Below are 12,849 nucleotides of genomic sequence, written 5' to 3'. Positions count from 1 at the left end.
ATTTATGTTTTCTATTTTTGCAACATATTTGGTATTAACCTTCATTGAAACATCTGCACTGAAGTCTTACTCAAGTAGGAAATCCCAGAAGATACTGATTGAAGAACGCTGTACGTAGTAGATACGATTCTAAATATACTAAAGAAGCTATGACGTTTGATTATCTGTAGTTTTCCACTGTGTCCCTCCCTCTAAAATTCTCATTATGTAAATCCCCTTAATCTCAATCTGAAGTTACTAACCAACAAAATGGAAAAGAATAGCCCTTAAAATTTCACTGTGATCGCATATCAAAACTGGTAGGGTGGAATGCTCTCTCAGTCCTCCGTTTATAATCCTCTGAAAATGATTCTAATTTTTTCTTTAGGAAAAATTGATTACCCCAAAGAGAAGAAAGCAGGCTTGTCGTATCCAAGTTTTATTTTCCTAAGACCAGCAGGTCCTGGGGACTGTGAAAGAAGGATGAAGTATGTATTCTTCCAGAATGAGACTGCTACAGGCCTCCTTTGCAATCATTCCACGTTTTGTAATCAGTGATAATCATCAGGGCTACTCTGAGGATGTCATAGAGCCTCTGTGTTCCTCAGAGAAACTTACGTCCCATGGCTAGGTATGTGTTAATGGTGTACAGGAAGAACATAATACAAAACATCATGATGACCACGGAGTATGTAGCCAGAATTATAATGGACATCATCTTTTCCTGTGTCCCCAATAGCACACATTCATAGGGCCCATGACACATGGGGGTACTGCACCAAATGGGGGTTTTAATCAGTGGTAGGTGATAGTGAATAAGAATGGCCAAGAAGATCACCTGTATAGACAACTGTATCAGAAAGTAGACAAGATACATTGCCAACAGGGGCTTTTCCCGGGATAAGTCAAAAATTTCATCTTCATTTGCCTTCACGTACTCCGTGTTGCCGTGAGTGTCGCTAGGCTTCTTTCCTAAAGATTCCTTCCTAAATATCTTGGTCAGTTTACGCACACTCTGACAGACCAAAAACTCCATCACAAAAAAGATGGTGGAAAAGGCAAAGCCAACCGTATACCAAACTCCTAACACAGGCCTAGTGAAGTGATTCTCATAGCATTCTGCTAGACAGACTTTGGAGATGTTTCCGTGGCACTGGAAGTCTCGGAACAGACGAAGCCAGGTGATTTGCACCACATACACAACTGAAACGTAAAGAAAAGTAATGCTGAACCAGAGTGACCGCCCTATGTAGAAGTTTGTGGGGTCTTTGCTCATCTTCAGTATGACAGGCGCCATACCCCAAAGTTTAGTAGTCTCAGCCATCTTGGAATCTAGGAAGACAAAAGCAAAGTAGGGAGGAAGAATGACTGTAGTTTTGCCCCTTTTAGCCCAGTTTGCCCGTTTGTGCCATCTCTGCTATTCTCTTATTAGGTGGTCTCTGTGAGGGAACTCAATTGTCTCAGGTGAGAGAACAACTCCGAAGAGAGTTTAGGAGAGGGTTCAAAAAAAAAAAAAATATGCCCACTTACTAATATTTCCTGTTCTTTCATTTGCTAACCCCTTCTGATTTTTCCTTGCCCATCTCTCTTCCCAACTCCATTTCATTTCCCAACCTCTTCCCACAGGTTATTAAGTTCTCTATACCACTATCCCTTTTGCTCTCAGCACACACTCTGTGTCGTTTCCTTCTTTTTATAATCTGCGTGCCAACCTGTGTCAGTCAACCCACTCTGATCAACAGTATAGTTCCAACTGTCATAGAACTCCCACAGGTGTCTGAATATGAGTGCTGAAAGGTAAGTCTTCAGCGCTTCTCCCTGAGATGTACCTATCTGATAGATTGACTGAATTGACTAGTGTCAGTTGAGGTCAACTTTCCCGTTACCAGTTTCAAAATCTGCTTCTGATTAACCAGTCGAGATGCAGGGATTGCCTTTTACTGAGGGAGCGTGTAAATTTCTTACTTGCGCTATATTCGGCTGCTCATCACTTTGAGCGGACTCTGAGCACCAAACACAGTCCTGAGCATAGAAAAACGAATGAGGTAGTTCTTGCCTTTAATTACTGATCTTATTTGCATTTCCTTGGTGATTAGTGATATAAAGCAGATGCTTCAATAACAAAACAGAAATTAAAAAGAATTACAGATCTGATGGTGTGAGGAGCGCTTTTCCTCCAATAAGTTTATTGTGACCTCTGTGCTTTCTGTAATTCGCTATCCCTCCTATGAACTGGAAAGAGATTTTCAGAGCAAATTCTTACAGTTACTGGAAAGTCAAGCCATGCTTGAAAACGCCATGCTTAATCCTTGCCCTGGGACTCTCTGAAAAAACTCTCACACGGAGAAGGGACAGGCTTGCCTCAACTTTCTCTATGGGGATTTTCTACGGAGCCTGAAGCCACACCTGATGGATTGGTGGTTCTGGCTGCTGCCCAACTTAGGAGAAGGGGATGTGTTGACTTTAAAATTGGAGGAGGGGTGGGATACATTCAGACTGAAGTATTCCCAGTCTTCTCTCCTAACTTTTTAGGTCTCTTAAAATTATGTTTGTAGTTTCTGGAGTAGATTTTCAGTACACTTTGAAGTAAAATTTTTGAAGGGCAAACATACACAAAAAAGTACACAAGTCACATTGTTCAGTCCTATGAATTTCACAGAAGGGACGCACTCAAGTGATTGTCATTTAGATCGAGAAAAGAACATACCAACATCCCCAAAGCCCCATTTGTACGCTCATTTAGTTACCATTCTCCATTGTGTAAACAATATCTGAACATCTAACAATATAATTTGTTTGCTTTGGAAATGTATATCAATGAATCATAAATTATGTAATCTTTTGTGTCTGGAATTTTTTGTTTGTTTTATATATTGTTTGTGAGATCCATTTATAATATTGTTGAGTGTAGTTGTGGTTCTTTCCTTCTCTTTGCTATAGAGTATTTCACTGTGTGAATATACCATATTTTATTTATTCATTTTATTTTTATTTATTTATTTTTTTAATTCATTCATTTTAATGCTGGTGATTTTAAAGTTGGGGCTTTTACAAATGGTGCCTTTATAACTATTCTGTACATGTATTTTGATATATTAGTTACACCTCCACAGCATGAGAGATTTCCTCTGCATATTCACCAACACTTTGCATTGCCAGTTGGTTTTCATTTTAATTTTTTGTGTGTGTGTGATAATTTTTTAATTTATTTTGAGACAGAGAGCATGAGCAGAGGAGGGGGAGAGAGAGAGAGAGAGAGAGAGAGAGAGAGAGAGAGAGAGAAAGAATCCTAAGCTGACTCCTGTCAGTGCAGAGCTTGATGCGGGCTCGAACTCACGAACCATGAGATCATGATCCCAGCTGAAGTCACACGCTTAACTGACTGAGCTACCCAGGCGCCCCAGGTGTTTTTCATTTGAGCTATTCTGCTATGTAGCTGTATTCCATATAGATTTAATTTGCATTTCCTCCATGATTAATGAAATTGAGCAATGCTCATTGGCTATTTGAATATTGTGTTTTGTGAAGTACTTGTGCAAGTCTTTTGCCCATTTTTCTTTAATAAGTTGTATGTCTTTTTCTTATTGAACTTAGGAGTCCTTTATGTGTTCTGGATATGAGTCCTTGATAGATGTGTGAATTGTAAATATCTTCTCTCACTCTGAGGGATGCCTTTCCATCCTCTTAATAGCATCATTTAATTAACAGAAGTTTTTCATATTAATATTGTTGAAACCTATGTTTATTTCCTTTCAAGTTAGTGATGTGTGTGTCCTATTTAAGTAACAACTTACTCCAATATCATGAAAATGTTGTTTTCTACTGAAAACTTTATTGTTTTAACATTTAAAAAATATCTTGGGGGCACCTGAGTGGCTCAGTCGGTTAAGCATCCAACTATGGCTCAGGTCACAATCTTACAGTTTGTGAATTTGAGCCCCGCCTTGGGCTCTATGCTGACAGCTCAGCGCCTACAGCTTACTTCGGATTCTGTGTTTCCCTCTCTCTCTGCCTCTCCCTGGCTCATGCTCTGTCTCTCTCTCTCTCAAAAATAAGTAAACATTAAAAAAAATTTTTTTAAATGTCTTGTACTAAGGTATAATACAGTAAAATTCTCTCCCTTTTAGGCTGTACTTCTGCAAGTGTTTACAAAAGCATATAGTTGTGTAACCACCATAAAAATCAAGAGGCAGAACTGTTTCACTACACCCACTGAGCCACCCAGGTGCTCCTATGGGGTTTTTTAAATTAATGAAATATCCTTTAATGTCTCTTTGAATATCTCACTTTTAGTTATTTTATACACCTTGTACATTTTCTAAAAATGTTTCCTTAGGTATAAGATGTTTCATTTGCTGTGTTTATTGTCTCTCTCTTATAATATTTATTTTCTTCAGACACTTTGCGCTTTTTGGCCCTGCAATAATTTTCCTGTTAAAGTCTTTTGGGCTTCCTAGAATTTCTATTTGTGAATCTGACTTTAGGACATGAATGTTATTACCCTGCCAATTGCCCTTGGATTTCTTCCTGTGCTAAATTTGAAATATTCTTGGAGCTACAACTCATATGTCTCAATAGTATTATATATGGTATTAAATATGCATTTGGAGGGTTGATATACTCATTTCATATTATTCTGTATGTTATCTCTCTCCAAGAATTGTATACGCATCTGGTCTATTGAGTTTTCACCTACTGAATTTAAGCACAGTTACAGGTTTTTAGGAAATACTTTCCTTGTCATTCTGAAAGTTTTTATGCAAAAGGAGTTTTTACGCAAATGGAGGTCAGCAACATTTTTCTGCTATATTGGAATCATACAGAAGCTTCCCAGTGATGGGGCACCTGGATGGCTCAGTCAGTTAAGCATCCGACTTTGGCTTAGGTCATGATCACACGGTTCATGGGTTCGAGTCCCATGTCGGGCTTTGTGCTGACAGTTGAGAGACTGGAGCCTGCTTCAGATTCTGTGTCTCTCTCTCTCTGCCCCTCCCTGCTCACACCCTGTCTCTTTCTCCCTCAAAAATAAATTTTTAAAAAATGTCAATAAAAAAAAAAAAGAAGCTTCTCAATGGAAAACAAGGAGATAATCCCTGCATTTTGGCATGACAGTTTTATATCCTACTTCTCCCACTGTTGATCACTGCCTCATTTTGGCAATTTGTGTCAATAACAGAAAGTAAGCTACTGTTTCTCTGTGTTCTCATCTCAAACCCTCTCTTTTCCCTTTATTCTACCACATATTTTAAAGTTGTCTCTGGTAAAATAAATAAATAAATAAATAAATAGTTTCTGGTATATTTCTTTATGGTAATCATTAAGTTTCAAAGACCTAGACTGTTTCAATTATAGATGTTTGGTGAAGTTCCTCAATAAACTAATAAGAAGAAACAGAAACCCTGTTGATGGCTTTTTTCTTTTTCACTTTCTCAAGAGACAGAGAAAAGTTATAGAAAATTATTAAATTTAGGATTAAGTGATAATAGATCTCTTTTTATAGGAGACTGCAGAAATCATTCCTTTGATGCTATGTAAATGGGATTGTTTCTTAAGTTTGTTTTTGGATTTTTTCACCATTAATATAGAGAAATTCAACAGATTTTTAAAATTTTTTAATTTAAATTCCAGTTAGTTGATGAATGGATAAAGAAGATGTGGTGTATACATATGTATACGTATGTATGCATCTTCTTTATCCATTCATATATATATATATATATAGAGAGAGAGAGAGAGAGAGAGATACACATATACATATATATATATATATACACACACATACGTATACATATATATATACACCACATCTTCTTTATATATATATAAATATATATAAATATAAATATATAAATACATATATAAATATATAAATACATATGTAAATACATATATATATAAATAAATACATAAATACATATATACATATATACATATATATACACCACATCTTCTTTATATATATATAAATATATATAAATATAAATATATAAATACATATATAAAGAGAGATACACATATACATACATAGATATATACATACACATATAAATACATATGTATAGTTAACATACAGTGTAATATTTAACATACACTGTAATATTTCACTGTAATTTAATTTCAGGTGTAAAATTTAGTGATTCAACACCTACATACATCACCCATCTAGCCCATCTCCCCCCCACCGGTCTCCATCAACCCTCAGTTTGTTCTTTATGGTCTGTTTCTTGGTTGGTTTCTCTCTCTCTTTTTTCTCCTTTGCTTATTTGTGTCTTAAATTCCACATGTGAGTAAAATCATATGGTTATTTGTCTTTCTCTGACTGACTTATTTCACTTACTATTATACCCACTAGATTCATCCATGTTGTTGCGAATGGCAAGATTTCATTCTTTTTTTTATGGCTGAGTAACATTCCATTGTATGTATATAACACCTCTTCTTTATCCGTTCATCATTCAATGGGCTTTTGGGCTTTTTCCAGAATTTGGCTATTGTAAATAATGCTGCAATAAACATAGGAGTGCATATATCTTTTGAAATTAGTGTTTTTGTATTCTTTTGGGTAAAGACCCAATAGTGCAATTGCTGGGTCGTAGGGTAGTTCTATTTTTAATTTTTCAAAGAACCTCCATAGTGTTTTCCACAGTGGCTGCACCAGTCTGCATTCCCACCAACAGCGCACAAAGGTTTCCTTTTCTCTATATCCTCACCAACACTTCTTGTTTCTTGTGTTTTTTATTTTAGCCATTCTGACAGGTGTGAGGTGATATCCCATTGTAGCCTTGATTTGTATTTCCCTGATGATCAGTGATGTTAAGCATCTTTACATGTCTGTTTGCCATCTGTATGTCTGATTTTTGTGTGCTGATTTTGTATCCTGCAACATTACAAATTTTTTTATTAGCTGAAATAGGTAGGTTTTATTTTGGTGTATTCATTAAGATTTTCTACATATAAAATCATGTTATCTGAAAATAGAAGTAGTTTCACTCTTTTGTTTCTGAATTAGATGTCTTTATTTCCTTTTTATTGAGCAATTAATTGTTCTCGCTGGAAATTCTAGTAAAATGCTGAATAGAAAGGGTGAAAGCAGACATCCAAGACATAATCATAAGTATAATCTGTTAATGTAATACCTCCCATACAATGTGCTCTATTACACTGATTTACTTTCTTATTTTGAACCACACTTACATTCCTGGAATAAACACCACTTGGTCATAACGTATAACACTTTTAATATGCTATTAGATTCAATCTGCTAGTGTTTTACAAAGGACTTTTGCATCTATATTCATAAGAGATGTTAGTCTACAGATGGTGTTAATTCTTCTTTAAACGTTTGATAGAATTCACCAATGAAGCCATCTGGTCTTGGCCCTTTTATTTGTTGACAAGTTTTGATTATTGATTAAATCTCTTTACTTGTTATAAATATATTCAAATTTTCTGTTTGTTTTTTAGTCAGCTTTTTTTTTTTGGTTTATGTGTTTCTAGAACTTTGTCTATTTTATCTAGGTTATATAATTTGCTAGAGTACAGTTGTTCATGGCACTCTATTTTAATTAGTTTTATTCCTATCAGGTTATTAGTAATATTCCTATTTTTATTTCCTTTTTTTTAAATGTCTATTTGTTTACTTTGAGAAAGAGAGAGAGAGAGAGCAGGGGAGGGGCAGAGAGAGAGGGAGAGAGAATCCCAAGCAGTTTGCACACTGTCAGCACAGAGCCCAACACGGGGCTTGATGTCATGAATGTGAGATCATGACTTGAGCTGAAATCAAGAGTTGGACACTTCACCAGCTGAGCCACCCAGTTTCCCCCTTACTTTCCTTTCTAATTTTAGTAATTTGGGTCTTCTCTCTTTTTTTAAGTCTAGCTAAGCATTTAATTTTGTTGATATTCTCAAGGAAACAAATTTTTGTTTCATTAATTTTATTGTTTTTCTTTGTAAAAACCATTTTATTGAGGTCTAACTGACGTACAAAAAGTTGTACATATTTAGTGTATACAACTCAATGAGTTGGAGATAAGTCCATGTCCATAAAAACACCACACCGTATACCCATAAAATCACTACAACCTATGCTATAAGTCTATCCATTCCCTCCAAAAGTTTTTCTTCATCCTCTTTTATTTCTTGTGATAAGGACACTTAACATCTTCCCTTAACACAATATTATTTACTATAGGATTTTCTTTATTTAAGGCTGAATAATATTATACTGTATGAATATACTACATTTGCTTTATCCATTCATTTGTCAGTGGATATTTAGGTTGCTTCATTTCCTTTGGGTCTATTTCCAGAAGTGAGATTAATGGATCATATGATAATTCTATTTTTAATTAAAAAAAAAGTTTATTGATTTATTTTGAGAGGAGGGAGGTACAGAGAGAAGGAACGAGGGAGAAAATCCCAAGCAGGCCTGCGTTGACCTGGGGCTTGATCTCACAAACCATAAGATCATGACCTGAGCTGAAACCAAGAGTCAGACGCCTAACCGACTTTACCTTGTTTTTCATAGTGGCCACATCAATTTATATTCCCACCAACAGTGTACAATGTTCCCTCTCCTCCATATCAACACTTTTCATCTTTTGTTTTTTGTTTTCATCTTTTGTTTTGTTTTTTGATAATAGCCACTCTACAGGTATGAAGTGATCATTATGGTTTTCATTTACATTTTTCTGATGATAGGTAATGTTGAGAACATTTTCATATACCTCTCAGCCACTTGTATGGGTTTTTTTTGAAAATGTTTATTCAATTCCTTTGATTATATGAAATCTCTTGAGTTATAAGAGCTGTCTCTCTATTTTACATATATAACTCTATCAGATATATGCCTTGTATTTTCTCTCATTCTGTCGGTTGCCTTTTCGTTTTGTGCAGAAGCTTTTTAGTTCAACGTAATCCCACTTGTCCATTTTTTATTTTGTTCTCTATGGTTTTGGTCATATTGCCAAGGCCGAAGTCAAGATTTTTTTCTCTGCTTTCTTCCAGAAGTTTTTATGGTTTAGGTCTTACGCTTAAATTTTTAATCCATTTTGAGTTAATTTTTGAAAGTGGTGTAAAATAGGGTTCAATCTCATTCTTTTGCACATGGATGTCTAGTTTTCCCAACACCATTAGTTGAAGAGTTTTCCATGTGTATTTTTGGCATCCTTGTCAAAGATCAGTTGACTGTAAATGTGTTGATTCATTTCTGTGCTCTTTACTCTGTTCTATTGCTCTGTGTGTCTATTTTTCAGTATCATACTGTTTTGATTACTGTAGCTTTGTAACATATTTTGAAATCAGAGAGAATGAGGCCCTCAGCTTTGTTCTTCTTTCTCAATATGGTATGGCTACTTGGAGTCTTTTTGGTCCTAAATGAATTTTAAGATTCTGTTGTCATTTCTGTAAAAGTTGTCATTGGAATTTTGATAGGCATTGTATTGAATCTATAAATGACTTTGGGTACTAGAGACATTTTAACAATGCTAATCTTCCAGTTCATGAACACAGGATGTCTTTTCATTTATTTGTGACTACTGAAATTGTTTCATCAAAGTTTTATAATTTTAGGTGTATATGTCTTTCACCACCACTGTTGAGTTTATTCCTAAGCATTTTAGTCTATTTGGTGTTAATGTAAATTGAATTATTTTTAAATTTCTTTCTAGAAAGTTCATTGTTAGTAAATAAAAAACTCTACTGACTTTTTAATGTTGGTTTTGTCTCTGCAACTTTCCTGAATTTGTTTATTCATTCTAACAAGTTTTTTTGTGAAGTTTTTAAGATTTTCTATATATAACATTATGTCTTCTGCAAACAGGTAATTTTACTTCTTCCTTTATGATTTCTATGTGTTTTCTTTCTTTATTCTTCTTTTTTTCCTAATTGCTCTGACTAGGACTACAGTACTTTGTTGAATAGAAGTGGTGAAAATGAGAGGCATTTGGGTGGCTCAGTCAGTTAAGTGTCCAACTTTGGCTCAGGTCATGACCTCACTGCTCATGAATTCAAGCCCCACATTGGACGCTATGCTGACAGCTCAGCACGGAACCTGGAGCCTGCTTCAGATTCTGTGTCTCCCTCTCTCTCTGCCCCTCCCCTGCTCATGCTCTGTCTCTCTCACTCTCTTAAAATAAATAAACATTTGGGGCGCCTGGGTGGCTCATTCGGTTAAGCGTCCGACTTCGGCTCAGGTCATGATCTCACAGTCTGTGAGTTCGAGCCCTGCATCAGGCTCTGTGTTGACAGCTCAGAGCCTGGAGCCTGTTTCAGATTCTGTGTCTCCCTCTCTCTCTGCCCCTCCCCTGCTCATGCTCTGCCTCTCTCTCTCTCTCAAAAATAAATAGAAACATTAAAAAATAAATAAATAAACATTTAAAAACAAATAAATAAATACAAAACTTCAAGGTGCAGTTTACATGTTATAGCTTCATAAATTCATGATTATAATTTACTTGTTTGGCGTAGTCTTTTATAACATATGTTAAGCATTTTGTATATTCATTCATATATATACATTCATTTGTATATTCATTCTGTCAACAAACACTTGTTTGCCATCTTCTATTGCTAGATACTGTGTATACAATAATGAGGAAATGTGGTCTTTATCCTCATGATAGCCTACTATCTCACTTTCTTTTTTAATAAGAACATTTAATTTTTATATAACAGGACCTGTAGAAATGGACAAATCCAGAATTATGCAGTAGTTCAGTAGTGTGAGAACATTTAATTTGAATTTCTGCCATTTTCTTGACCTAGCCCTCATAGTTGCAAGAGGGTTACCACTTCTCCTCATCTCTTATTTAAAGTGAGTTCTCAAGGAAGACAAAGGGAAAATGGGGAAAGGGGGATAATCCCTTTAAATTAACTATTTTCTTTCGCACCAACAGAATCAAGTGGTTTCATTGCAACAAATATCCAACTGAGTGTAAGGGATCATTATTTCAGTACAATTAACGTGTATATCTTCATTATAATTTTATGAAATTTACATATCTTAACAGTAGTATTATGAAATGTTCTAGTTTCTACACATTTAAATGCAAAAAAAGGAATCTGATTAACATATTCAAATAAATGCACAAACAAAGCTATAGCCAAAGGTGGTGACATAAACAAGATAAAACCAGTACTTAGTGGGGAACATAATGATGACATACCTCTAGCTCTTTGATTGATATACGAAAATACAAATTTGATGTATGAATAAAAGGATATGATGTCTTTAAATTAAGTACAGATAAAGATAAACCCAATGATATGCTCTTTCAAATGAAATACTAAAATAAAAAACTTGTAAGTCAAAACAATGTAGTATATATAAATACAGTGGAATAATATTCAGTCATAGAAAGGAAGTTGTGATAAGGATGAACCTTGAAAACATCATGCTAAGAGAAGTAAGCCAGATATAAGTGAACAATATTGCTTGATTTCACTTATTTTTTTTTAAATTTTTTTTTTAACGTTTATTTATTTTTCAGACAGAGAGAGACACAGCATGAACGGGGGAGGGGCAGAGAGAGAGGGAAACACAGAATCAGAAGCAGGCTCCAGGCTCTGAGCCATCAATCAGCCCAGAGCCCGACGTGGGGCTCAAACCCGCGGACCGCAAGATCGTGACCTGAGCGGAAGTCAGACGCTTAACCAACTGAGCCACCCAGGCGCCCCTTGATTTCACTTATATGAGGTTCCTAGACCAGGTAAATTTACAGAGACAGAAAGTAGAATACAGGTTACAAGGGACTGGGGCAGGGGAGTGTTGGGAGCCATTGCTTAAATAGTACAGAGTTTCTGTTTGGAACGATGAAAAAGTTTTGGAAATAGATAGTGATGACGGTTACATAACACTTAAAGTCCTTAGTTGTACTATATACTGAATTATGCATTTAAAAAACATTAAAATGGTACACTTCATGTTATATACATTGTACCACAATAAAAAAATAAAAAAATTTAAAGAATGTAGAAAAAAATTAAATGAATTATTAAAAACAAAAAAACCAGTTAAACATGGGAATTAAGTCTAAATAATTGCTCTCACTAGAGTTATAAAACTATGTGAATGAAATAAATAATCCTTGAAAGAGAAATGGAAAACCTAAGGAAAAATTAGTGTTTATAAGAGCAATAATAATAACATGATTCTAAAATTTTTATCTTCAGGGTGTCTGGCTGGCTCAGTTGGAATAAAATGGACTCTTGACCTCGGGGTTGTAAGTTTGAGCCACATGTTGGGTGCAGAGATTAGTGAATAAAATAAATAAAACTTTAAAAAATATATAAAGAAATAAAATGAAATTTTTGTTTTGGAAACCAAATATGCAACAAGGTAAAGAGGAAAGAGAGGTAGCAAAATATTCAAATTTTTAAAATTTTCAGATGATGTTTTTCGTTGACATTGCAAAAGTGAGTTTTAAACCCTTCCCCTAGAGAAGTACCCTTTTTCTTTTTTACAATTTAACCATAGGGCCTTCAACCCAATGTGTAAAGTGGACATAAAACAAAATTGGGGTGTCAATGACATTAAATGCTCAGATTCAGCTCAATCTTCTCCAGCTCACTCCATGCACACAAACAAAGCTACACTTGAATGTTTGTCTAATTTGTCTCCGTCAATGTGGTAAGCACTTTATGATAATTGCCTCATTTAACCATAACAGTATTTCCAGAAGGCAGGACTAAGATGGGGAGCATCAATATAGGATAAGTTCAACTCATTGTCATCTGTCTCATTGAGAGACAAGAATATGGGACAGTCTAAGGCTCGAGAGGGAGCAGGAAGGAAACAAGTTACCCTCACTGGTAAATCAAGTTTTTGTGGGTCCAGAGGAGTAAAGAAAGAGGTGAGGAAGCGGAATAGAA

General features: G+C 35.2%; 1 protein-coding gene across 1 annotated transcript; it reads right to left on the bottom strand.

Annotated features, from left to right (window-relative positions):
• Positions 1–402: 402 nt before the first annotated feature.
• LOC122225550 lies at positions 403–1,706 on the bottom strand. Its single transcript, XM_042948405.1, has 3 exons — positions 1,692–1,706; positions 1,279–1,311; positions 403–1,182 (listed from the first exon to the last, which is right to left on the bottom strand). The coding sequence occupies exons 2-3, from the start codon at positions 1,301–1,303 to the stop codon at positions 584–586; spliced, it is 624 nt and encodes a 207-aa protein (XP_042804339.1). The 5' UTR covers positions 1,304–1,311; positions 1,692–1,706; the 3' UTR covers positions 403–583.
• Positions 1,707–12,849: the final 11,143 nt, after the last annotated feature.

This window comes from Panthera leo, chromosome B4 (assembly GCF_018350215.1).
Source record: "Panthera leo isolate Ple1 chromosome B4, P.leo_Ple1_pat1.1, whole genome shotgun sequence".
NCBI lineage: Eukaryota > Metazoa > Chordata > Mammalia > Carnivora > Felidae > Panthera > Panthera leo.
Note: the sequence above shows the minus strand (reverse complement) of the source record. Positions and strands in the feature narration are given on the sequence as shown.